Consider the following 25,197-nt stretch of genomic DNA (forward strand, 5'->3'; position numbering starts at 1 on the left):
TGTTGACTGAGTTAATGTGTACCTTTGTCGTGGTATATAATAGTTATGCAGGTTCACTTTTAGATTCATAAGTGGAATAATTAAGGGAAATTTTTTTCTTTGTTATGCATTACAGGGAATCCTTTTCGACTTTTGTAAATAACGGAATTAACTGGGTGTTTTATATTTGAGTGTAATTACTGTGTGTGTGTGGGGGGGGGGGGAGGGAGGGGGGGTCAGGGTAGTGCACTGTGGTTGCTTGCTTTTCTCAGTCCCTGCCAATGGAGTTGTCGTGGTGCCTCTGCATTATGAAGTTATTTCTGCATTGCATGGCTGTTGTTTATCTTATGAGAGATGACTTTGTCAATGTATTTTCAAGCTGTAAATGAGCTTTGTTATGTAGAGGCGTACTGTATAATCATGTGCACAAGAAAATCAAAGGATGACATACTGGCCCTTGACAGAAGGAAGCTCATCCAATTGAAGACGTTAACAACTGTGAGACGGCATTTTATTCTTCCTAGCTTAACCACCATCTGTTTTTTCCCTCTGTGGTTGTATTTACTGCTCATACAGATGCTCAGTGTCTAGTGACAACTTCCTTATCTCATAATCACTGCCTTGAAACAGCTTTACACATTTCTTAGCTTCAGTTTGTTGCCATAAACAGCTAAACATTGCCATTTGGTATCTCTTTTTATATACTATATAGGTTAACAAAATGTTGCAGCCACATGCTGCTGCAGGTTGAGAGAGGTCCAGTTACTGAAGATGTCATTTGATAGTGTTGTAACAAGCTGGACACTGGCTTGGCTGGTAACTAATGTTGTTTTGCTCTGTGTAAGTCAGTCTTACTTCTCAGCGTAATTTTATCAGTTCCAGCATTTGCTAGAGAATCTATCAGTTGTACTCCATATTAAAGCAATTGGACCTTGTGCCTATGCTTGTTTTCAAACTTGTATAGATTGTTTATATTAGAAGTTAAATATTGTGTGTGTGTGTGTGTGTTTTGTGTGTGTGTGTGTGTGTGTGTGTGTGTGTGTGTTTTAAATTTGTAGGAAGAAACATTTAAAAGTATTCATTTATTTTATTGGTAGTAAGTTGTGGTAATTATCTTTTTTGCAGAACACCCCAAAGATTTTGAATTGAGTGATTACTAGCTTTTATTGTTTATTGATAACAAAAATATCATATTACAGTTGGCAGCCAGAATCAAAATTTCCATTCTCGCAAGTACGGCTTCCACCTGATGACTCCACAAGCAAATCAGATTTCACTGAAAACCAGGAAATTGAAGTATTTTCGAGGGCCAATGATCAGGAAGCGTGTGGTTGGTGGAAAGCAATTATAAAGGTAAGTTAGCTATACTTCTTGCAAAACAAGTGTAAACAGTTGAGAAAATATGTGGTTTCCCTGTCCCACTCCCTATTGAACAGTGTTAACGTTCTGCATTGTGAAAACTAAGCAGCAGTCCCCTTTTAATTAACAAATATAATGTCAAGTTTTCAACAAGTATTGACTTTCCTGCAATTCTAACGTAAGTTGTAAGAAAGTACTTATTTTTTTCTATTCCCAAGCTGAGCCATCTTTCAACTGCTAATCCTCTTTAGGCTGGTTCTCATTGTATGTCATTACATTTTTTAGTTAAACTGCTGTCCCCGTTCATAATAATTAGGCTAGAGACTTGAATTGCCATGAAGGTATTAAATTTTGACATGGCTGCTGGAGGTGCCCTGTTGTTATTGATAACTAGGAAGTGCACTGATCTTTGCATTATTAAATTGCCTAGTATGTTAAAAGCAGCCATCCCATTGATGATTGAAGTGTTATATGGAATGAATAGATGGGTTACCTTAAGAAATACTGGTAGAAGTTGTGTGAATTTAGGAATTTTATGTTGGATGTGTTGTTAATGTCTTGGAGCATAATTTAATTGGATAGATAAGAAAATCTTCCCACCAAGTGGTGGCAGAAGCCCCACAGAAAGGTTATAATTAGCCAAGCTTTCGGAGCCAGTGTTCCCTTGAGGTGGAAGGGTTTAAGGGGAACGACTAGAGGTCTAGGCAGAGTCGATTTCAGGAAAGTCACCCAGAATTGCGTGTCAGGAGAAACTTACTGGGCAGGATGAAAAAGAATGATTGATTCTTGGAGACTGCACTGGATGAGATTTGAAAACCTGAGAGCTTAAAGATAAGAGTAAAATGCAAGACAAAGATGACTGCTTAAACATTGTGCACGAGCCAAATAGTGAAAAGCTAAGTGAATTGTACGTAATAGTTGTGGGAGGTGGGTGGTGAAAAATGCATAGGTAAGACAACGAAAGATGTAGACTAAAACAAAGTGAAGAACAGTAGTTATTGTGAAGATATGCTGAGAAGGAAGAAATTAACATAAATTAAGGCCATTTGGGTGGCGAGTGCCGAGGACATGTTGTAACACTAGTTCCCACCTGAGAGTTCGGATAAACTGGTGTCTGGGAGAAGAATGCAGGTGGCGCATGTGGTGAAACAGGCACAGAGGTCACAATTGTCATGTTTTAGAGCATGTTCTACAACAGTATATTGAATGTTGGCAGTATAAACCCTCTGCCTGTGCCCATTCATCCTAATTGATAATTTGGGGGTGGTCGTGCCGATGTAAAAGGCCAAACAGTGTTTACATAACAGCTGGTATGACCTGTTGTTTCACAGGTGTGTGCCAGTTAAAAGGCTCGTATAGGCGGTGGTAGGAGGGTACATAGGGCATCTCTTGCAGTGGGGACATTCACAGTGGTAGGAGCCATAGGGTAGGGAGATGGGTGCCAAAGGAGCATAGGGTCTGCCAAGAATATTGCAGAGATTAGGAGGGCAACAAAAAGCTGTTCTAGGTGTGGTGGGTAAAATTTCAGGGGAGGATTTCAGGAAGTGATAGTGTTGTCAAAGTAGCCGATCAATACATTCCAGGCCAGAATAATATTAAGTGACCAGTGGTGTGCTAGGAAGTTTTTTGGAGGGTTGTTTTTTGAATGAATAGATTAACGCATGAGGTAGAAAACAGATGACGGTCTGAACAAGAGACGATTACAAAGACTGACGAGGGTTACATAAGAAGGAATGATGGCCACATGGGATAATATAACAACGAAAACAATCAATTTTTGACAAATTGATTGTTTTCATTGGAAAATACTAACACATACATAAAATCACAGAAGTGTTTCCAGTGGGACACAACTATGGTGTGCGAAATATATAAAAAGTCCTGACTTTCTCATTGGCTTTGCCAAATTCCTACCTAACTTAACCTTTTTGGCCAACCTTAGGTTACATTATAGATTAATCAGAACTTGTGTTCAGTAAAATAGCTAATCTTGGTACGTAAATCAAGCTACCACCTAATCTGGTCTGGACCTTCGGCTGCACTAAATTTAACATGATGCCACTTTCATTTTAAAAAATAGTAGTGATACTGACGTTATGACCTAATTTTTCATTTTGTCACAGATTGATAGTGTTCTGAGCTTCAATACACCCTTCAGCAGATTTCATTTGACTGGGTGGGAGGTTTAAAATTGGATAGGATTTCCTATTGTGTGATGAAAGATTGTAATCACTGATCACAAAGCAATCAAAGCACTGAAATTAAGTGTATGCTTGAAGTCTGATGAAATGAAATGTAACGTTTATAGTTACTGTCACATAGCCTAACACTTAGACACACAGCAAATCGTCCTAAAACTAATGCATGTTAGAGATACATTTAATGCTGGCTATCAAGTAAATTGCGTACTTCTGTGGTAAAATATGTAAATATCAAAAACTCCAGATACAGCATTTTAACTTACCTTAACATGGCAGTAGCTGCTCCCCTTCCATCAGCCAATGGCAGTATGTGGCACATGGACTCACTGTTTCATGTGAACTCATAAATGTAAGACATTGTGTGTTAACATCCAAGCCGCCCAAAGCGTAGCAGTGAACGTCACTACTTCTCCAATCACACACCCACTACAATCATCATCATACTGTGTTTGCATCTAGGCACAAAGTAACAGTTTTCAATTGTATGGTTGACAGGGACTATCTTACAGTTCAGAACAGTGTTATGAAATTGCCCCTTCCTCCCAGTGCATTAGTGACAGTTCGAATTGGTCAGCTGTAGTATTCTACACAGATGGACTCAGTGCATCCATTGTTTGTTATGCCATCAGCTTTAATAGTCTCACTTTCACCATACAATGTTACTATCCCAGTCATAATTAAGCGAAATCAAATTTTGTTCTGTCTGTGATCATTTGGTTACATATTCCATGGATCATTTTGCATGATGGATCATAACGTGGAATGAGTCTTCGACATTCACATTGCAAATTAATTTGTACATGTGGTTACAGTCTGAACATTTCTAAGTTTATTTTTTATTACACAAAAGAATAAAGATACATAGATGTTAGTAATTCCAACCCACCACCTCTTCTGCATAGTAATTGTCAAGGAGAAGCTCTTTAGATTTGTTTTCATTTCTGATATTAAGATGAAATAGTAATTTATTGATAGCATATCATTTTGATTATTGCCCATGTTAATGGTGAAAACTGGCTTAGTGTCCAGTCTCAAACAAAATAAATATTTTTGGTAAGTGCTCTTTTCTGTATTATCAAATGGAAGTGTTCAAAGAGTGTGTTTCTGTCATCATTGAAATATTTTCTTACACATATCTTGCACAATATTGCTATTGACAGCAGGTGTCTACAGTTAAATTTTATTTCATTAGTCACGGGATTCTACAATATCCACATGGATAAGCTTAATCTTTTATGAACCTGTAATTTTTTAATTATGTTAGACTGGAATATTGTGAAGTACAGTTAGTTTTCCTTCAACTCAGTGTTATAGATGTGTGGCAACACCTTTTAGAATACTGAGTTCAGATTATCATTCATAATTGTGTAGTTTGTAATAGATCATTCTGTTACGCTTGTGTATTAATGTAACTTTTCCAAGATGTCATGTTGCATGCTGTGATTTGATAATAGCAAAATGAAGTCACCATGTTGAAGTAAATGTTTTTGATGTTTAAATCCCATATTTTGTTGTCTTTACATTTATATGTGCATACCATGGAAGTATATAATTTGATGCATCCTGTTAAAAGCTCTCTACAAAAAGCTTGATACCTAGTATCATCTGTTACATGTGATGGAATATGACTGCAGTGGCTAAACAAATTGCCACCAAAAAACCTGTCACCAAATTTTTCAAGTCCTGATTCAAAATGTGATAGTCTTGGAAAACCATTAGGGTTTCTTTTTTGGAATTTTCTTAGCCAAACAAAATATACTAATTTCACACATAATATGTATGGATACTGTAGTCAGGCTTAATTAAAGTTAAGATACTAATAGAAATGCATACCAAATTTCTGTGACTTTATGGTTGTTAGTACCGTTACTTTCGTTTTAGAAGCCTCGGTAGGTATCTCACTCAACTTTAATTAACATTGGCAATGAAGTGTCCTGCTACCTTCAGTGATTATCAATCAAATTTTTAATTTCTTTTTTGTGTATTTGAATTTCAGATGATAAAAGGTGACTTCCATGTAGTGGAGTATCTTGGCTGGGAGAGTACCTATACGGAAATAGTGGGCAGTGAAAGACTAAGGCCGAAAAAACCCAAATCCTCCTATAAGTAAAAGTACTTTCCATAAGTTCGAAATTGAAGTACCTGAAGAACTAAGGGAGTAGTAAGTTAACTCAAGTTTCTTTGATTTTTAAATTCCTGAGTAAATATTATTGTCAGAAAGATACCTTAAGTCTTATTGGTTGTTGAAGAATTCTCTCTCTTTCTCTCTCTCTCTCTCTCTCTCTCTCTTTTTGATAGTCACTTATTTGACCCCACTTCTCCTCACTTTATTTTCACTTTTGTTTCGTTTCAAAGTTTAACAAAAGTTTCTCTTATGTAATTTGTTAGTTATAAAATGAATTTCTTATGGGTCATGGTTGATGTATGTACACGAATTTGCCGGGTTACAGATGTTCACTTGCACATTCGCTCTTCAGTTTTGTTAAGTTTAATGGCTTGAATTAATCTTTGGTGTTTTATTGCAATTAATACCTTGGTGGTGAAGAGAGATGTTTCTATTAGTATTGTATATATGCCTAGTTTTTAAACACTCAAAGCATTGTGTACTCTACTGAAGTTATTGATCTGGTATTTTGTTTGCCTGGCAAGTATATAGAACAGAGTAGTAATGAACATCAAACAAAAGTAGTACAAGTACAAATTGTTATTTATTAAAACAATTTCATAATTCTTTACTTTCATAGCAGTTCAGATAGCAGTTGTTATTGAAAATTATTTAAATTCTTCAAGAAATGTGTCCATAATTTTTTTTATTTGTAGTCAGTGTAAGACTTCTTGTCAGCAATTTTCTTAATTGCTCAATAGTCCCAGAATGATGTGTACAGGCAGCTTTTTAATTGTCTCCAGGTCAAATCAGATAATCAGAAATAATTTCTTTATAAATAATGAGGCAATGATAACATTAACAGTAGTCCGTAATATTGAAATCTTAAATCTGTCTTGTTGAAGCCAGAGTTGGAACCAATTTTGGATAAACTCCTAATATTCATTAGAAATGAGTTACTAGTACAATATTTCCTCCCAAGCTTTTCATTAATGATAACGAAGTGTTAACCAGATTCTCTGTTAGTTAACTCAAAATAGAGGAAAGACTGGAGAGTTCTTAAGTTATGCCAAGTACAAACAATTTAATTGTTCTCACCACTTACTATACTGAAATTGAGTGGAATGTGATTTTATAAAATTTGATTATTGTATTCTAATGTGGAAAGGTCACTTATTTTTTAATTAAAATGGTTTGTGTCATTTAGTAATCTAGTGGTATACACACATTTGCTGTGCAGTTTGCACTTGGGGTTTGGGAGAGGGTTAATAAAACTGCTTTGACTATTTCCCAGTCATTCCTTCATGAGTAGTGTGTCGGGGGGGGGGGGGGGGGGGGGAATCATTAAAGTAACAGTAAAAAGCATTTTTCCACCTGCTTCTGATGGGAGGTTCCCAATTACAAATAGAGACTTTGTTAGGAACTCATGGGCCACCAATTTTTGCCATGCTTTGTAGCTGCTGCAGAAGTACTACTAATAAATTCGGTATCAAAAGGAAGAATGTCGTTGCCAAGTTTTGCAAAAGCAGATCATGTGAAAATTGCACAGGTAAAAGCTCTGACACATTTCTTCAAAATGTTTAATTGGCCAGTCTAGTGTGTAAATGCACAACCCTTGATGAAAAATCTTTTCCTATAACATGATCACTTAGTGAGTGCAATTACCTGCATAGTTGACTATACCGTTCTGTAATATTTTAATCCATGAATCATCTTCATTATTGAAATATTGTCCATGGTAACAAATAATCTTCGTACTAGTACACTTCATACTCAAAAGATTCACATTATTATTAGATACCAGCATACGAATGAAATTGCATATCGAGTGTCTTTCTAAATGAAGAGAGTGCAGGATGTATAGGGCGAAGAAAAGTTTGCGCTCTCAGACTTTGCAGCGCGATTCCTCACATACTTAAAATGTCGCAAAAATTTGCCCTGCGCATATTTCCAGCAGTAAATGGACATTAAAGCTTGGCCAATCGGGCAACACAAGAATCACATGTACGGTAACTACCTCTGTCAGCATATAGGAATAGTATTGCACAGCTGCTGCAGTGGATAACGTATTAGGTTAGCATCGATGACGTCAACTGTGTCTAGGCGTACTTGTTTTTATTTGCCAGTTCATGGTTAACACGTCTTTAGTCGCAGCAGGCTGTTGCATCTATTGTGCGTCACCTCTTTTAGCTTCAGTTCTACTTGATTTATCCCGATACTGCTAGCTATGAAATGTCAGCTTTTGAATTATACTTTTTCCCTATTGACAGTGGACATGATGTTTCCAAATTTACATTGACAATGATGATGGGGTGGTGGTGGTGGTGGTGGTGGTGGTGGTGGTGGTGGTGAAAGCAGCAGCTGTAGCAGCACATGGAGGTACTTACTAAACAGCATGCGCTTGTCAGACTCGGTGTTGGAAGGCATAATTATTGGGTCCATGGTGATAATACTTACAAAATGGTAATAAAGTTTGGAAATCATTTGCAAAGCTTGTTACAAACCCTCCTGAAGATGTAAGGCCCTAATGAAATACGTTGGACCTGAACGCACTAAGAATAATAGATGGTAGTAATTGATGGGGCCATTGGGGGGGGGGGGGGTTACACAGATAACTAGATTGGAATCTAGTAGATAAAGTAGTATGGAACAATTTGCATCCACGATGTGCAAAAGGCTTCTTTTAAAGCTGAACAATGAAAACTATTGTATTTCCATTTCAGTGTTTTAAGTGCATAAGTGCAAGTGTTTATGTAATTAGTGTTGCCAGATTGTCAATCTTTAATGTCTATTTACTGTTGGAAATGTGTGTGGGACAAAATTTTGTGACAGGCATTTTTGTATTGCTAGTATGTAAGGAATCGTGGTGCAAAGCCAGAGAGTGAGTGTGTGTGTGTGTGTGTGTGTGTGTGTGTGTGTGTGTGTGTGTGTGTGTGTGTGTGTGTGTGTGTTTTTTCCTCCACTTAGTATTTCTTATTGTTAAAGTGGTTTGTGTAACCAGACTCGGTAATAATGTTTTCCTAAAGAGGGCAGACTACAATTCTGTCTAAAACAGTAGCTGTCATATATCCTTAGCTGGCAAACTTCATCTGTATTCAGAGGATGTGCCTGCTAAAATTAATGTACAGTAATTTGTCAAAGTTCATTTAATCCTGATGGTGCTAGAGCAGGTGAAGTTTGATCAGGTGCCAAAAATTGTCCTAAATTCAGCAGTAACTCCATTCAGGGGCTTTACTCAACAGATGAATTAGTCCAGAGTATTAATGACAAACTTTTATCTTGCGCAAAGAGAAGATAGTGTCATTGTGCTGGGCTCTGAGCCAAGAAAAATCTGGAAATAAAAACTATTGCAGCCAAGGTGCTTATGGTTAAAACTGGATAACTGATTGTGCCATCCCCCTTGCTGTTTAGGAAATTGTGTGCACCAAAGGGAGTGTGAATGGCTGGAGATCGACAATTTTACAAGGTAGTAATATTTCTACAGCTAAAAAGAAATAAGATAGTGCTTCACGTGTTGAGATTAAGTTCATGTTCAAATTACTTTTGTGGCAAGAGGATAACCCAATAACCTATATGTGACGTAAATTGTATTCCACTTTTTTTTACAAGACGCCATAATTTCAAATGGCTATGGACTTGTCCAAAGTTTAGATGAAGATTAGACCAGTCAATTTCCTAATATTTGTCTCTGTGGTAGGCCTGCTACAGACGTTTTAGAAATAGTTGGAGTTTCCTTTGTTAATTAGTCTGTTGAAATAGTGGGGAGGCACTCTCTCTGCCATTGTGTGTGTGTGTGTGTGTGTGTGTGTGTGTGTGTGTGTGTGTGTGTAAGATAGTGATTTTTTAATATAGTTTTAAAGTCTGTTATTGAATTATTGAAGGAATTGATTAATACTTACAGTGCAAAAATGGACTCTGCACATAAAGAGTTCCAGAGGGCTATTGAGGCTGCTATTTGTCGGTATGTTCCTGAGCGAGGGGTTCTTAGTGTTATTTCTCGAAGTGAACAATCAAAGAAAAGATCTCAGATGCTTCAAGAAATGCATTTTCGGAACCTCACACAGAAGGTTCTCTTGCTCAAACGCACCGAAGAAGCAGCTAGGCAACTTGAGTCTACGAAGCTGCAGAATGTTGGGGGGTGAGTAAAAGCAAATTTCTTGTTGGTCCTATGGTATTACCCTATTTCAGAAATTGGTGTACAGCTCTTCATGCTAAAGGTAAATAACTAAACAGTTGAATGTCTGTAAATAATTACGTCATTTGTGTGTTTGAAAGAAGTAGATGATCCTAAATTTACTTTTGTTAGTAGTGTTATCAAATCCATATTATATTCTACTACATTTAAATTTATTGCTGACTTAATACGTTTATTTTCATGTTAAAGTGTAAATTTTCCTGTTCTGACAGTACGTACCATGTGGTTATTTATGTAATAATAAAACTTCACTGTTGAGCTGTGTGCAGATGAATATTGTGTATTTTCTTAATCACAAGATTTTTTGGTGTCCTTTTCTAAGCATACAGTATGAAGCATATTGAGGGAAGACTTCAGAGTTTTGGCAGTGTAACAATTTTTTTTAATGTATTAGTGGTATGAACGTTCCAGCTACTGCAACACAAAATTTCAGTAGTACAGTGAGTAACTATCTCATCTGCAGCCAACAATTCACTGTAGAAGATACAGGATAAAATGCCAATTCTTGTCTTAGTATAAATCTGTAAAGCTTGATTCTTACACAAAGTGGAGTTAACTGTCTGTCTGTTGCTTTTTCATTTAAATAAGACCTGAAACTCGGTTTTCTGATAAGATGGTTAATAAGCCTTGAAGATTAACTGCAGAGTAGTGATTGTCGTACACTTAATGGGTGAAGCAGAAGACTCTAAAGCACTTCCTCTAGGTATTCATGTATTGTCTCCACTCATTCTATATGTAAAGCAAAAGGAAGTATATTAAGATCAGCAGTCTAGTACACACAACTTAATGGAGTCAGTTTCTTTGCGAAGTCTTCAAATTGCCAGAGTATTGTTAAAAAGTCTGTACCTTTTCCAGCAACAAAGTAATCCGTATCTAGTTCGAAGTGCAGCAATGGGCTGACAGATGTCGGCAGAAATTTATCAGGGAGGAGACAAAATCCTAACATTGGCATTATTGATACAGCTGATGATCCAGTGAGTTCCAATATTGCCATGCCCCAAGTACTAATTTTGGTAGAAAGTATACAAAACTAATATAAGGATTCATAATTCTTCATTTAGTACATTCAAGATACGTTACTGCGAAAGCCAAACGTGTTGCATATATAGTAGCGAATGCAATCTTCTGATATTAATATATAAATATCAGTGCTACTGTTTTTTCAGTAATCTGAAATTGTATTGTAACATAATTATATCCAGGATAACAAGCAAGTTAAGAGATGTATATAAAAAATATTGACAAAGAAATTATTATATTCCAGTAATGTTAGGCTGACACTGACATTACAAATCTGTAATGTAAAAATTCTGAACAATTAAGAAAATTCTGTTGGGTGCAACAAAAATAAGCAACAAAAAACATTTAAATGGAGGAATCAACTTTATTAAAAACTTGTTTCTCTTTGTTGACATTTTGTTTGCTTACCATACTTCACACCTGACTGTGTTAACGGTTTCCTTGTAATATTCCCATCCTTTCTATTTTTATTATTGATTATTGTAACTAAAGTTGAATAAAATATTTTGAAAGCTAAATTTTTTGGCTCTGTGTCTGCAGTGATACTTAAAAAAAATTTGGTGGAGGGTACCCAGTACAACTACTAGACATTTTTCTTTCCTATTTGACTTGCAAATAGAAACAAATGACTGTCTATATGGCTTTGTATGAGCCCAGATTTTTCATATGTTAACCTTCATAGTTCTTATGCACAGTGTATGTTGTAGGCAACAGAATTGTTCTGCAGTCAGCTTCAAATGATGGTTGTGTTAATTCTGTCAACAGTGTTCCTCAAAAAGTGTCGCCCTCCCTCCATGGATTCCCATTTAGTTCCCCGAGGATCTCCTTGGCACTTGAATTTCCGTTAAAAGCTGCCAGTAACAAATGTAGCAGTCCGCCTCTGAATTGTTTATATGCCTTCCTTCAATCTGATCTTGTATAGGTTCCAAGTATAGCAGTAATCAAGGATAGCTCGCAGTAGTGTCCTATATATGGTCTTCTTTACAGATGAACCACACTTTCCTATTATTCTCCCACTGTACCAAAGTCGACCATTTTGCTTCCCTACCACAGTTCTTGCATGCTTGTTCCATTTCATATTGCGTTGCAACGTTTTGTCCAGATATTTAAGTGACAGGACTGTGGCAAGCAGGACACCAGTAATGCTGTATCTGAATATTACGGTTTTTTTTTTTTTTTCCTACTCATCTATATTTTTTAACATTTAGAGCTAGCTGCCATTCCTCACATCAACTAAAAAATTTTGTCTAACTCATATTGCATCTTCCTACAGTCACTTAACTTTGACACCTCACCGTGTACCACAGCATCATCAGCAAACAACTACAGATTGCTGCCAATTCCGCCCATCAAATCATTTATGTGTATGGAGAATAATCGGAAAAAGGTACTGTGTCAAACGCTTTCCAGAAATCTAAAAATATGGAATCTGACAGTTGCCCTTCACCCGTAGTTCACATTGTATCGTGATAAAAGGGCAAGCAGAGTTTTACACGAGCAGTGCTTTCTAAAACCATGGTGATTAGTGGACGTAGTCTTCTCAGACTCAAAATTATTATACTCGAACTGAGAATATATTCTCAGCAAACCAGAGTTAGGGTTTCTTGTTCTTTTGCCCTTCATATACACAGTAGTCACCTGCACTTTTTACAGGTGCTTTGGACATTGTGCTGGGCTAGTGATTAATGGTACATCAAAGCTAAAAAGACGGCCAGTGCCGTTGAGTATTGTTTCTCCATGCAAGGGATGCTTATTACTATGTTGTCCATAAAGGAGTCTGTTTAATGGTCAAATGACGGTATGTTTGTACAGCTCTCCTGTGTGAACAATTACTTGGAATCAGTGTAACCCAGAACCAGTTTTAGACTAAATGAGGGAAATTTCCCAAATCTGCCCTCAAATTGGCTGGTGGAACACTTTTTAACAGTCCAGGAATGAACTGAGGCGGTCCTAACTTCTTCAGTTTGTCCTCTTATTATGCAGTCACACCAGCTGGACGGAAGAATTCTTAGCAAGGCTGACTTTGGAACTGTGTTGCACCCAATATGGTTAGTTTGCAATCCCTGGGAAGACACCTTTTACAGTATTTTTCCTATCCTCTACCACAGGAAACACTGTTACCCTTCTTTAATTGATGTGTTTAGCTCCCAAGATAAAGTATAAATGTACACAGTTACACTATAGCATGGTTGTGTTCTCGAGTAGGTGCGACAACTCTGCTGTATAAAACTGAATGTGTATTCAGCAAGTCATCACAAGTCTTCTTCATTCACAGAAAATGGTAAATTACTGTTAGATTGCATTATGTGATCTGTTGTTTGGTAAGGGCTGTATGAGGAAATGGCTGAAAATATTGAAGACACTATTTTGGCATGGTTCTGAAAAGTTTTGCATCCATCTTAATGGCAGAACAGTGCCAAAATTGCCACCTCACTAGGAACTGGCATAATTTCCTGTGGACAGTGAAATGACCAAAAGACTGAAGATGTACAGTGATTGCTGAAGTCACAGTGATTGCTGAAGTCACAGTATTTCCCGATGGGATCAGCAGTATTAAACTTGCATTTCAGTATTCAGTGCTAGAAGAATGGGAGATTACTATGGTGAATAGTCTGTAGTCGGATTCCATGAGGATTGAAGGCTCCCACCACCCCTCGTCCCTTGTGGATGCATTAGGTCAATCAGTGTTCTTTTTGCAGGCAAGTAGATAAGCCCAAGTTAATTTCTTATTGGATCACTAGGGGCCAGTTACTGAAACAGGTAACTAAATAAAATTATTGAATAAAATTACGCCTGTTGATATTTTTTACTTCTTCTTCCTCTCCTCCTCCTCCTCCTCCTCCTCCTTCTTCTCCTTCTCCTTCAAGTCTTCGGCCAGCTGCAGACGCATTTCATTTCCAGAAGGTGGAATTACAGGAATTTCTTAACTGATGGTCTTGTAATTGCACTTAACATTTTAGTTTGAATGCTGGACTAAAGAGGCATTAACTGGATAATCTTGTTCCTTGGTGATTATAAGTGCATTTGAGGCACACAGAGAAAGTTATATTTTAAAGGAAATGTAAAGCGGACACTGGTTTTGCACTAAAATCAGATTTGCAAAATTAGCAGTATAGAATGAAAAAATAAAAACATTATCTGTAGAGACAAGTATCTTAATCAGTCAATTCTGTTCAAAGATTGAAAAAAGTTTCTTCTTAAAAGTTAGCAGCAGATATTTTTGCAAAAAATCAGAAAATTTTGGTACTATAACAAAAGCATCCAGAAGAAAGTGTTTTAACCTCTGGGTTGTATGTGTGTGTTCTGTAAGTGTTAAGCGGCTTCTCATTTGAAATAATTTATGTTGTCACAATTTTTTGTGAGCTGTGTCGTATGGTTTTTTTTTCCCCCCCATCGTGTGTGTGTGTGTGTGTGTGTGTGTGTGTGTGTGTGTGTGTGTGTGTGTGTCCACTAGGACCATCATAAAATGATTGTTGGCTCGAGAGTGCAGTTCCTGAACATAAAAGAATCTGGCAGTCAGGAAATTTAGGAAATAGTTATTCAATAGATGTAGAATTTTTGCATTATGACAAAACTAAAATACACATTTGAAGAACATCAAAGAATCTCAAAACTCTCAAAGTAACAAATTTTCTTCTAGACACAATGACAATGTTTTTAATCATGATCAGCCATACACTGGCCACCTTCAGAATTTGCAATGGAAAAGAAGAAAGTCTACATTTAAATCTTTAATATTTTTGTCAGTTCTGCTTCAAACTGACATTTAAGTAAAAAAAAACCTCTTAGCACATTTAGTGTATGCTTAAATGAAAGGTAACATTTCAGCTAACAGTTCGAGGTAATCGGTTAACAGATTGATGTACTTTGACTGATATGCTTCCACGATATCCCTATCACACTTGGAAAAAAAAATTTGGCAATGCTATATTCTCCTATTCAATCTGAACTTTTCCTATCACTGTTGAAATTAATGAATTTTACTTGGTGTGATTAAAATTACAAAAGCATTGAACACATCTTTCTTTAGTGGTAATGCAGTGAAAGTACAAAATTAGCGATTTGTGAAAACCTGTTAAAAGCTAATTTCTTATAATATTGGTGAACCACTTCTAACAGTATAGGCTTAGTTGTGAGATTTTTGGGTGTGGTAATTCAGGAGGTATGAAAATTTGAAATGCACTCCATTTTGTGGGTTGTTCATAAAAATATGCAGTTTCTGTTCATTTGCCATAGGTGTGTAAAACAGTGCAATGTGTGTGTCAGTATCTATTAAAGTGGAGACAGAAGAAATTCCACATGTTTTATGGGAATCTTTGAATATCTGAAAATTAGAGTAATGTGCATATTAAGAAACTGGCTGAACTGTCATTTGATGTGGCTTCACCATGAGATGAGACATGTTAGAATTAAAACTGTATGATCAGTATGAAAAAGTACTTTCTTTAATCTTTTGTTTTCAGAGTAGATGCAGAACACAAGGTTGATAAAATGTAAAATATTGATTTCCAAAATATAATATACTGACGAGAATAGTGAATTGAATTGTTTCCTTCTTTCCAGTTCAAAGTAAAGTGATGTGTTAACAGTTTTTTCCCTCAAAAGTTTCATGATGTGTAACTCATTCTATACCACATTCCAAAATTACTGGATAAGGTTTCCAATTTTTGATTCAAATAATTCTATATGTTCTGTATCAAGGCGTGCTGAATTGAGATTATTGTTCAACAGTTACTGTTTTCCAAGTTAATGTTTATACAGTTGATATGACACATCTTGAGACATCAAGAATAAGTTTATGAAAAGGAAAGTCGCTACTCACCATATAGCATAGAAGCTGAGTCGCAAATAGGCACAACAAAAATTCTGTCACAAATAATGCTTCTGACCATTAAGGCCTTAGTCAACAATAGACTGCAGTCTCAGGCACACTTCAGTGTGGTTTCAGTTGCTTGAGACTGCAGTTGTTTTTGTGAGGTGTGCTTGTGCGTCATCTATTGTTGACAAAGGCCTTAATGGAAAAAAGCTTTATTTATGACAATTTTTTTGTTTTATGTCTCTGCAACTCAGCATCTCAACTATATACTGAGTAGCAACTTTCCTTTTCATAATATTTTTACATTCCGTCCAGAATTTTCCAATGTTTGAAGAATTAGTTTATAATAGAGCAAAGTGTGGAAGGGTATGTTACAAATGCTTGACTATAGGAAGCAGATTCAATTGAATATACTTTTAAGCCCTTATGCAGACAGGAGGCTTGCATGGAGAAGTGCAACAAATTTCTGTGGACTGAATACTGAAAAAATGTCAGTTCATTTATGTGGTCAAACTCGCCTCAAAGAATCTTCCAACGTGAAACAGTGTTTGACGAGAAATAGTCATTTTTTTTTTTATACAGCAGTACTCGGTTGCTAGGCAGTTGACCATAAACCATAGGAATGTGCTATGTTTAGCACTCACGGAAGTTTGCAATCATTGTTAGTAATTCGGCATAAAAGAATTCATTTTTTAGTGAATTCCATTATGGTGCAGTGTGGGCACTCAAAATGAGTTAACAATAAATTATTTACAAAGTAGCCCTATAGTGTATTACCGAGTGAGGTAGTGCAGTGTTCTGCAAGCTGAACTCATATTAGGGAGGAGAGAAGTCCAAATTTGTATCTGACTGTCCAGATTTGGTTTTACTGCAGTTTCCTTAAATTGCTCGAGCAAAATGCCATGATGTTCCCTGAGGAACAGTCATGGCAGATTTCCATCCCCATATTTTTGTAATACAAGCTTATACTCTGTTTCTAATGATCTCACTGTCAATGCAGTGTTAAACTCCTATCTTCCACCCTCCCTCCACTTCAGAACTTGCCCAGCTTTGAGAAGCATGGTTTCTGGGCAGAATCTACCCATCATACCAATGAGAAGGTGAAATATTGCAGTCTAACATTAGGTTCAGAAATTAATATGGGGTATCAGCTCAGTGATGTGATTAAGAGCAATCACGTGGTAAACTATTTAAAGGGTATGTCCCAGTTATTGGATATTAAGCCTTTACAAGTTTATCTGTGTTGCAAACAAGATCTTAGCATGCATTTACATAATCAGCATATTTAAATTTGAAATGCTACTTTTGATTTAGCCTTAAAGGTATATAAAAATTGACAACCTTCATTTTGTCTTAAAATTGGAGCTCTTTTTAATTAGTGAATTAGTGAACCTGTAGAGGCTTGAAAATGTGGCATAAATTTTGGTGAAATTAGCACCTAATTTTTGTTTGTGAACAATCAATATACAAATTTAAAAAGATGTCATGCTAAGTGCCTGAAGACCAAACCGCATCAAAAGTCGGAACATTAATACTTTGAAATTGAATTTTTTAAAAAATTGATGATTGAGGAGCTTTCTGACTGGTATATTCACTTTTGTAAAATCTTAAGAGAAATTTTCTATGGAATTGTCTGTTTCTTTCTTTTGGCTGTATTTAAGCTTTCAACAAAAGGTAGATTATGTTGAAGCAGCAGCATTTTCCTGCTGGTGAAGTGAGTGCTTCTTCGATATGAAGTGTTTCTCGACATTTTTTTCCCCACTGAGGTCAACAGTTAAAATCCTGCAAAATTGTAATTTTGACCTTTCGTTAGCATTCATAGTCTTGTGACCCATACTCAACAATGCTACAGTTAGAATTGACAATGCACGAAGTGTACAAGTAGAACTGAAAATAACTCTGTTAGACGAAGAATTTCAGAAGAGTCAAAATACATTGACAGGTTTTGTTTTTCAATCTCTGTAGTGCAAAATACAGGCACGGGCAGTTGGTCACAACTGTAAACAAACCAGAACTAAAACAGCCAGAAGAACGGACTGGTGTGAAGAAACAACACCCGCCTCCCTCTCGCTGGGTGACAACCTATTCCTGTGATCTGTCACGCATGGTTGTGGGTTTCATTGATCAGTTTTGATGTTGCGAGTCATAACTGAATGCTGTTGTAGACAAGGATTTGCATCTTCATTCATTCGTTTCAAAACAAGAGAAGGAATAACTAGCAATGCGCAACACAAAGCATTCAGTAATGGGTATGACAGAATTGCTTACTGATTTTGGCAGTGTTGCAAATGAGTTAGTTCATGCCAGTCTTCAGCCAGTATATGATGAAACTTCAATTCAAAACACTCACCATCTAAAACTGTCATGTTAAGTGTCAACATTATATCAACTCTTGAACTGCAGTTAGCAGGTTAATGTATGTATTTCTTTGTTCTAAGAGGCTAGGTGTCACGACTCAGTCCTATGTTATATTACACTGGGTGCATCTTATACAGAACAGTCAACTGCCCACAACTGGCATGATACCATAGCATCACATGCACTGATACGTTGTTGATTTCATGCTTTATATTTTGTAAACATGTTGTTATGTGTACTATCTTTGCAAATTGGGTTTCAAAAGATATGGTGCATTACTAGTAACCAAAATTGGTTAATTTTTTTCTTTTTGTGCAGAAAATAAAGCTACTTCAGTTTATGTTTGATAAAACAGTCTGGGTACAGTTTGCTACAAAATATCATATCTTAGGTAATTTTGCACTTTGAGACATAATTTACATCTTTAGTCTTATTTCTTCCAAAATGTGAATTTCTCGGGTCCCTACTAATATATAATGAATTGAAAGCTAACACGTTGCAGTGCATGGAGCCTTACATCGTTCGAACACAAATTTTATAAACATGAATTGTATACTATTACTATAAATGTCTACAAAGCAGCTTCACTAAAAGATAGTGAAATGATATGTAATATCAAAGCTGCCAGATAATTTAGATCAGTTGATTCAATTACAAAAATTGAACTCCAACTCCTAATCCAGGTGACTTCAAAAGAAAATTTAAATGATGTAGTTCTGATAAGGTACATCCAGCTATGTTTGTGTAGAGGAAAGTTTAAATTTGAAGGACTTGGAAATAATTGCTACTAGCATAAGGTCCTGGATCGAATGCAGATAATTGAAATGTGTAAAAGTAACAACTAGCCATGTAGTTGAGGTGTTGGAACAGTCAAGGGGCACGTAAACAGGATTGGAAACATTGCTGAGCTGCTGTAGAGCTGCAGTGGCACTCTCTTATGATTACATCATTCTGGCTAGCTGGATTTACCTGGTGTGGCAGCTTTGTAATAAATTCATAACTGCACAATGACAAACTATGGTAGTACAGTGGAAAAATAAATTCCAGAAGGAAAAAAGTTGAAGTGCTTGAGCAACAGCATTGGCACAATCTCCCATCATCCCACCTCCTCCCTACTCCAGTCAAACTACTCTAGATAAATTGTGTGATTGTTTGTACAGTAAGGTCATGCCTCTTTACATTTCTCATCCTTGTCAGTGAGTTTGGGTTAATCATCCATTGCCTGGATTTCAGTAACATTACCACCATTCTTTTCTTGTTAACTTTTGTGCAGCCAACTATAAAATATGCATTTTACATATGTCATGTGTCACTTTAATGTACTGTATTTGCCATATTAATATTGTCAAAGTTTTACAGTCACCTCATGTAATGCATGAATGTTGAAACTCGGCTTTGCCTGCCCCTAGCAATAGGAGTTGACAATTTTGTAGGCCAATATTTTGCAATCTGAAACATTCATTTATCCTTAACAGTAATCATTTATTGGAAGCTGTTCTTTGCTCTAAAAGTTTGGTAATGATTTCATAGCTGTTTCATCTGCCCTAAGAAAGCACAGTTCACCCAAAAAAAAGGGGGAAATGAGCATATGGCATTGTTGGCTGGGAACCCCATTGGGGAAGTTCGGCTGCCAAGTGCAAGTCTTATTTCATTCGATGCCACATTGGGTGACTTGTGCACTGGTGATGAGGATGAAATGATAAATCAACATCCAGTCCACAAGCAGAGAAAATCTCCAACCTGGCTGGGAATCAAACCTGGGCCCACTTGCATTATAAGTGTGTCCTCAAAGTCTGAATGTGCAACTTAATGTTTGTGTCTGTTGCATGCATAACATTGTTTTCTATCTTGCTTGTTTAATCATAAAAATTCCTTTTACCTGCAAAGGCAAAGCCATCTTTTTTCAGCATCATGTGTTGTAAAATATTTTGAACACTGGATTACAATCATATTAATCAACTCAGTTATCTTCTCCTTAACAAGTCTGCTATCAACAACAACAACAACAACAACTGATTTATTTAATTATATATAAATGCATTTACATTTTCTGTGCATACCTGTGATAGCTTTACGTGGTCTTACGTGTGGGAAATGATTTGGAGAAGGGAAAAAAGTGGGATTTCTCTAGAGTGACTTGAGGGAGCTGAGTTCCAGTGTGTTTCTAATAGGAGATGAAGCCTTTGGATCCACCCGCTTCTCATTCATAAACAGCAAATAAAAGTACTTTGTTTTATAATAGGAAACCCTGCATTGAATTAGACAATGCAGTGTCCTGTTTCAAAGGTTACTTCAAAAACATGTTTGAAACTAGAGTGCCTTGAATGAATGATTTCAATAATTTCCATTTATTTATGTACTCAACACATCCCTTCTAATTGCTTTTACGTTGTTATATTGAATACCATATTCTTTCAGAGCACCAATTTTAAACAAGCCACATTGTGTTGAATTTATTGTGTCAGAAATCTCTATACTTCTATTATCAGCTCCATAAGTAGTGCAGCAGTACACATTTACTGTCAGTGGTCTCATATTTAAAAAGTCATTGATCGTTAAATGCTTCATCAGTCAAAAGAAAGAATTGAGACGTGTGTTACTGAGTCCTTAAAATGAACCCCTACTGTTAGTTGTTTGATAGTATAGTTTATTACTGCATTCGATATATAGTTTAAACTCAAATATAAAACTTGACTCTGATGCATACAAACACAGCTCACATTCAAAGAATAGGTTCATCCATTGCCAAAAATCTAAGTACTCATTTTCTTCATTTTATCCCCCTTCCTCCTTGAAACACTACCACTCGTTCAGTTCAGCCATTTGTGGTGTTTTTTTTTAACTTGCTGCTTCATTGGCAAATTGCTACTTTATTGGCACACTGGACTGCTTCATCCCATTTCCCTTATATCTTAGGTCATATAAAATCATCCTGCTTCTTTATTTGCAAAATATTGATTCACCCGAAGCATATAATCATTTGGCATCTTAGCAGTTGTGAATTCTATTGAACATACTTCTTAATACTTGAATGCAATAAACATAGACAATTCATCTGTGTTCTCTGGCCTTCTGTCTGAAACAGTTTCACCAATGATCAGTGATCATACAGAGAGACATTGTGGAATAATGCTGAGAGTGCAAAAACTCTTCCAAGCACCTTTGAAAGTATTCTCCACAAAATTCAGTTATTTAGGAATGTGAGATGAATATAGACTCAAAAAAATTAGTTCTTGTTGGTTTAGTTCAGGTGAATTCCTGTTCAGAGCCATTAGCTGAATATTCAAATGCTGAACAATGAACATGAATACTACTACTACTACTACTACTACTACTACTACTACGATGACACATGGCAGTAAATAATGCTGAAATGCTTCATACAATTAAAATTGAAAATGCATTATTTGACACGTTCAGTAAGAATACTTTTACTACAAAGCTATGTATGGGTGAGAGTGGAACCTGGCATTTGATTACTATTACAATGCACATAGTATTGCTTATGATTAAAGTAAGTAATGACAATATGCATCAGTGGCCAGACATCGGCTGACTTTTACTGTTTTAGATGTAAGTAGTCAAGATGCATAGAAATGTGTGCGGACTTGCAATTACTGAAATACGTACACGCTAGTAGTTATTTGCGTAAAGATATTTATAGCCTAAAAATACAAATGTTCGTCTTTATATAATCGGATAGAAAACTTGATAAATGTTCACACTCAGGATGAGAAATTGGGGTACAGGCCTAGACACCTAAGAACTTAGCAGTATGTTTCTTGTAAAACTGTTTTGTGAGGATTGCAGAAACATAATCACCTTCCCATTGCATTCAGTCTGAGGTCAACGTGACCAGACTCCTGTGGTGTCCCAGCAGGCTCTCATAAATTGAGATGTTGCCTTCTTTTCACAGCAAATATAGTGTATGTTGCAATGTAGTAGTCTGCATTGCCAAACAAACGAGAAAGATTGGGTGATTCACTTATGCCTATTTTGGTTGGTAGATGTACGAAAGAGTTGTACTAAATATGTCAAGAGAAAGCAATTTTTATGCCAACTAAGAGAAAACCATGGGCATGAGAATATTTCACAGAAAATAATGTGCTCCATCTCTTATTTGTTCCAGGTATTTTAGTTTCGCAAATCAAAATTCGTTGGGTAGAACTTGCCATTCAAAGAGCCGTGAAATACTTAGTCAGGTATCAGTTAATAGTACTTCTTGTAGGTTGTAAATGCAGGTATGACTAAGAATAGCAACATGTTACTCATTTTTTAAAGGGGACAGGTGGAAAAATTTTTTATTGTCGTGTTAGGGTTAAACTCTTCTTAACTGTGTCATAAGAACGTTGCGTGTTAGATTTTCTTTGCAGTAGCTCAGCTGCTGTTATGTTCTTGTGCGCAAAGTGTAAAATGTTTTTGGACGCGAATATTTTGGCTTTTGAGCTTGCATGGAAGACAAATTACTGTGATCAAAAATGGGTGTCACAGTTTGTAGATGCTGTAGTATTTATTTTACACTTAAATTACAGAAAACAAATGAAGCATTCCATTAAATAAAATAAAACCGTAATCAGTCGCTTACCTCGGAGGTACAAGTATTCGAAGACCTTTAATACTTTTGTGGGCAAAGTCTTGTGCTACATCCATTGAGAATGTACGGTGAAATCTCATTTGCATGTTTTTACAAGGACCAGAGATTTTGAATATTATAAGCAGGAAAATGTATTAGCAAAATTATCTGATTTGGTAATGATTAGATTTGTTCGATGGTGGAAAATGCGGAATTAGAGGTTACCATATTTATGGTAATATGAGACATCAAAATGCTATGCATGTTGACATGCTGTCTCAATAAATTGTGATTGAAAAGACAATTTTAAAGACCATGTCACATCAAAAAATCTCAAAATTGTGCATTGATATATAAGAAGCAAAAATGTATTAAACATGGCAACATTTGCTGTATCAAATACATTGTGTGTGTACACACAATCAGCCAGTTGGAATGCAGGAAAGACATGAGAACACAACCTCGAGCAACTAAAATCCACGTCTAGCATGGGATGTAGAAAAAATGTGCTGAAATAGTAATTTATATTACTTCTCAGAACAAATGAACATCATTGTTAACATATCCATTAGTGAATCACTGCTGGTAACTGAATAGGGGTTGTCATTTCAACACACCACCATTATATTGCACATCATGTTAGCCTACATAACACAGTGGCATACTGCGTGTAGTCCCATCTTCACAAAGGTTTGAAAACATATCAGTAATTGTTTCTTTCGTCCTAATTTTAATATTGTGTTGTCCAGATTAGTTAAAGTGTTAGTCACTACTTTGTTGACTTCAGAACTGAAAACATAACTCAACTGTATCCATTACTTCAGTAGCTTTTGGTGTTGTAGGAACCAGAGTAGGTTCCAGTTCATTCTTGTCTTCTTTGTTTTTGTTTCTCTGCCATCTGTTTCTGCAAGACTTAATCAGTTGTCATGGACTGACTGATGGCAACATCACACTCAACATATTCATCAAAGCTAAGGTATCCACTGTTTTCTTCTTGACTCCATTACTAGCTACCATTGTTCAGCTGCAATTACTTTATTTCCTGGTGTGATGTCTCCTATAAGTATCAGGTGGAAAACAGTCTTCTTGAAGCATTTTGAGATAGTGCTTTCGTGCACAGAATCCCAGACACTTCTTAAACAGTGTGTAGCATCAAAGATTGTATTTCACACCATAATATGAAGATTACAGCCTCTTCTGTACAAGAATCCTCTGGTATTCTTGTTTCAGGCATTTAATGCCTTTGTCAAGTGGCTAAAGGTGGCTTGTACAGTTCGTAGAAAATAAAACACTACATTTATACTACATAGATACAACAAATCTTAGGGGTGCGCTGCATATTGATCAATAAACAGTATGATTTTCCTATTTCCAATACCCAACCTTACATCTCAGGAATGCAGTAATTGTTCAAATACGGTTGTTCTCACCCATGCATTTACAGTAATGTCCTTACATTGTTTGTAATGTCCTTACATTGTAATTGCTTCGCATTTTTTGAAGCATGGTGAACTCTTTGCCTTCCCAACTATTTGTGGCACAAACTTTTCTATTCTACTTTCATTTCAACACAGTAAAGATGTCTTTCTAGAAAATTTCCCACTGTGGCATTTTTCTCGTCTGATCTTGAGTGTTTGTCTGCATTGAAAATGTTATCGGAACTATACTTTTCTATGATTGATGGAAGAATAATTCTGTGACTGAGCAGTGTCAATGTTCGTGCTTCTAGAATCACCCGTAGACACGACCACATGCACGCGTGTACACACACACACACACACACACACACACACACACACACACACACACACACACACAAAATTATGTTGGTACTTGAACTCAATGATCCAACCATTGCTTCCTTTGGAATCTGTGAAGCCCAACTATTTTACCAAATGATCTGCTGTAGCATTTAATGTTGATGGAGAATGTTCAGTTTATGCAATGTCAGCATGCTTCGTGTGTGGATTTTTGTCCACTTCATCAATAATGCTCCACTTTGCTCAGTTTGTCTTTCTATTCATGAAGTACAGTTGTCCTGTTCAACACAGAAAAAAAAATCGGACTAGGAGTCAGTCAAATGTTAAACAGGAATAAAGAAAAATCAGAGGCCGATTTACTTGCTATTGATGTATTGTTCGGCTTCTACAGAAGTCATTGGAGCAAGTGACAATGTATACAAACTACTTCTGCACGTCATTCCTACCATAGCAAACAATATATGGTTTTCAGAGTTGCCAGCACTAAATAGCACTGTCTCCCTGCACATTACTGTACCACATGGTTGCAAACATCCTACTCCCACCACCCTCAGTACTCTGTGGCCAAAGTTGCAGTGGCCCCAAAAACAGTACCAGTACTCCCAAATTTGAAGAAGCTAAGTGCAAAGGGAAAATGCACAAAGAAGTCATTTTAACATGGGTTTAGTGCAGTTGGGACTGATGTTTCCAAAAATGGATCTACTGTATTGGGGAAAAGATGTACTAACAATATTCCACTTTCTGAAAACTTTAAAATTTGTTCTGGTACAAAGGTAATTTCACATTGAGAGTTCATGCTGGGGGGAGGGGGGGGGGGGGGGGGAGATGAAAT

General features: G+C 36.4%; 1 protein-coding gene across 1 annotated transcript in view; it reads left to right on the forward strand.

Moving 5' to 3' along the window:
- Positions 1 to 25,197, forward strand: part of LOC126187899 (synaptic functional regulator FMR1) — a 232,578-nt gene that overhangs the window by 1,047 nt on the left and 206,334 nt on the right. The window contains 4 exon segments of the mRNA XM_049929253.1: positions 1,179 to 1,332; positions 5,536 to 5,622; positions 5,624 to 5,700; positions 9,545 to 9,781. Of these exon segments, the coding sequence (XP_049785210.1) occupies positions 1,179 to 1,332; positions 5,536 to 5,622; positions 5,624 to 5,700; positions 9,545 to 9,781 (555 nt within the window).

Source organism: Schistocerca cancellata, chromosome 1 (assembly GCF_023864275.1).
Source record: "Schistocerca cancellata isolate TAMUIC-IGC-003103 chromosome 1, iqSchCanc2.1, whole genome shotgun sequence".
NCBI classification, from domain to species: Eukaryota; Metazoa; Arthropoda; class Insecta; order Orthoptera; family Acrididae; genus Schistocerca; species Schistocerca cancellata.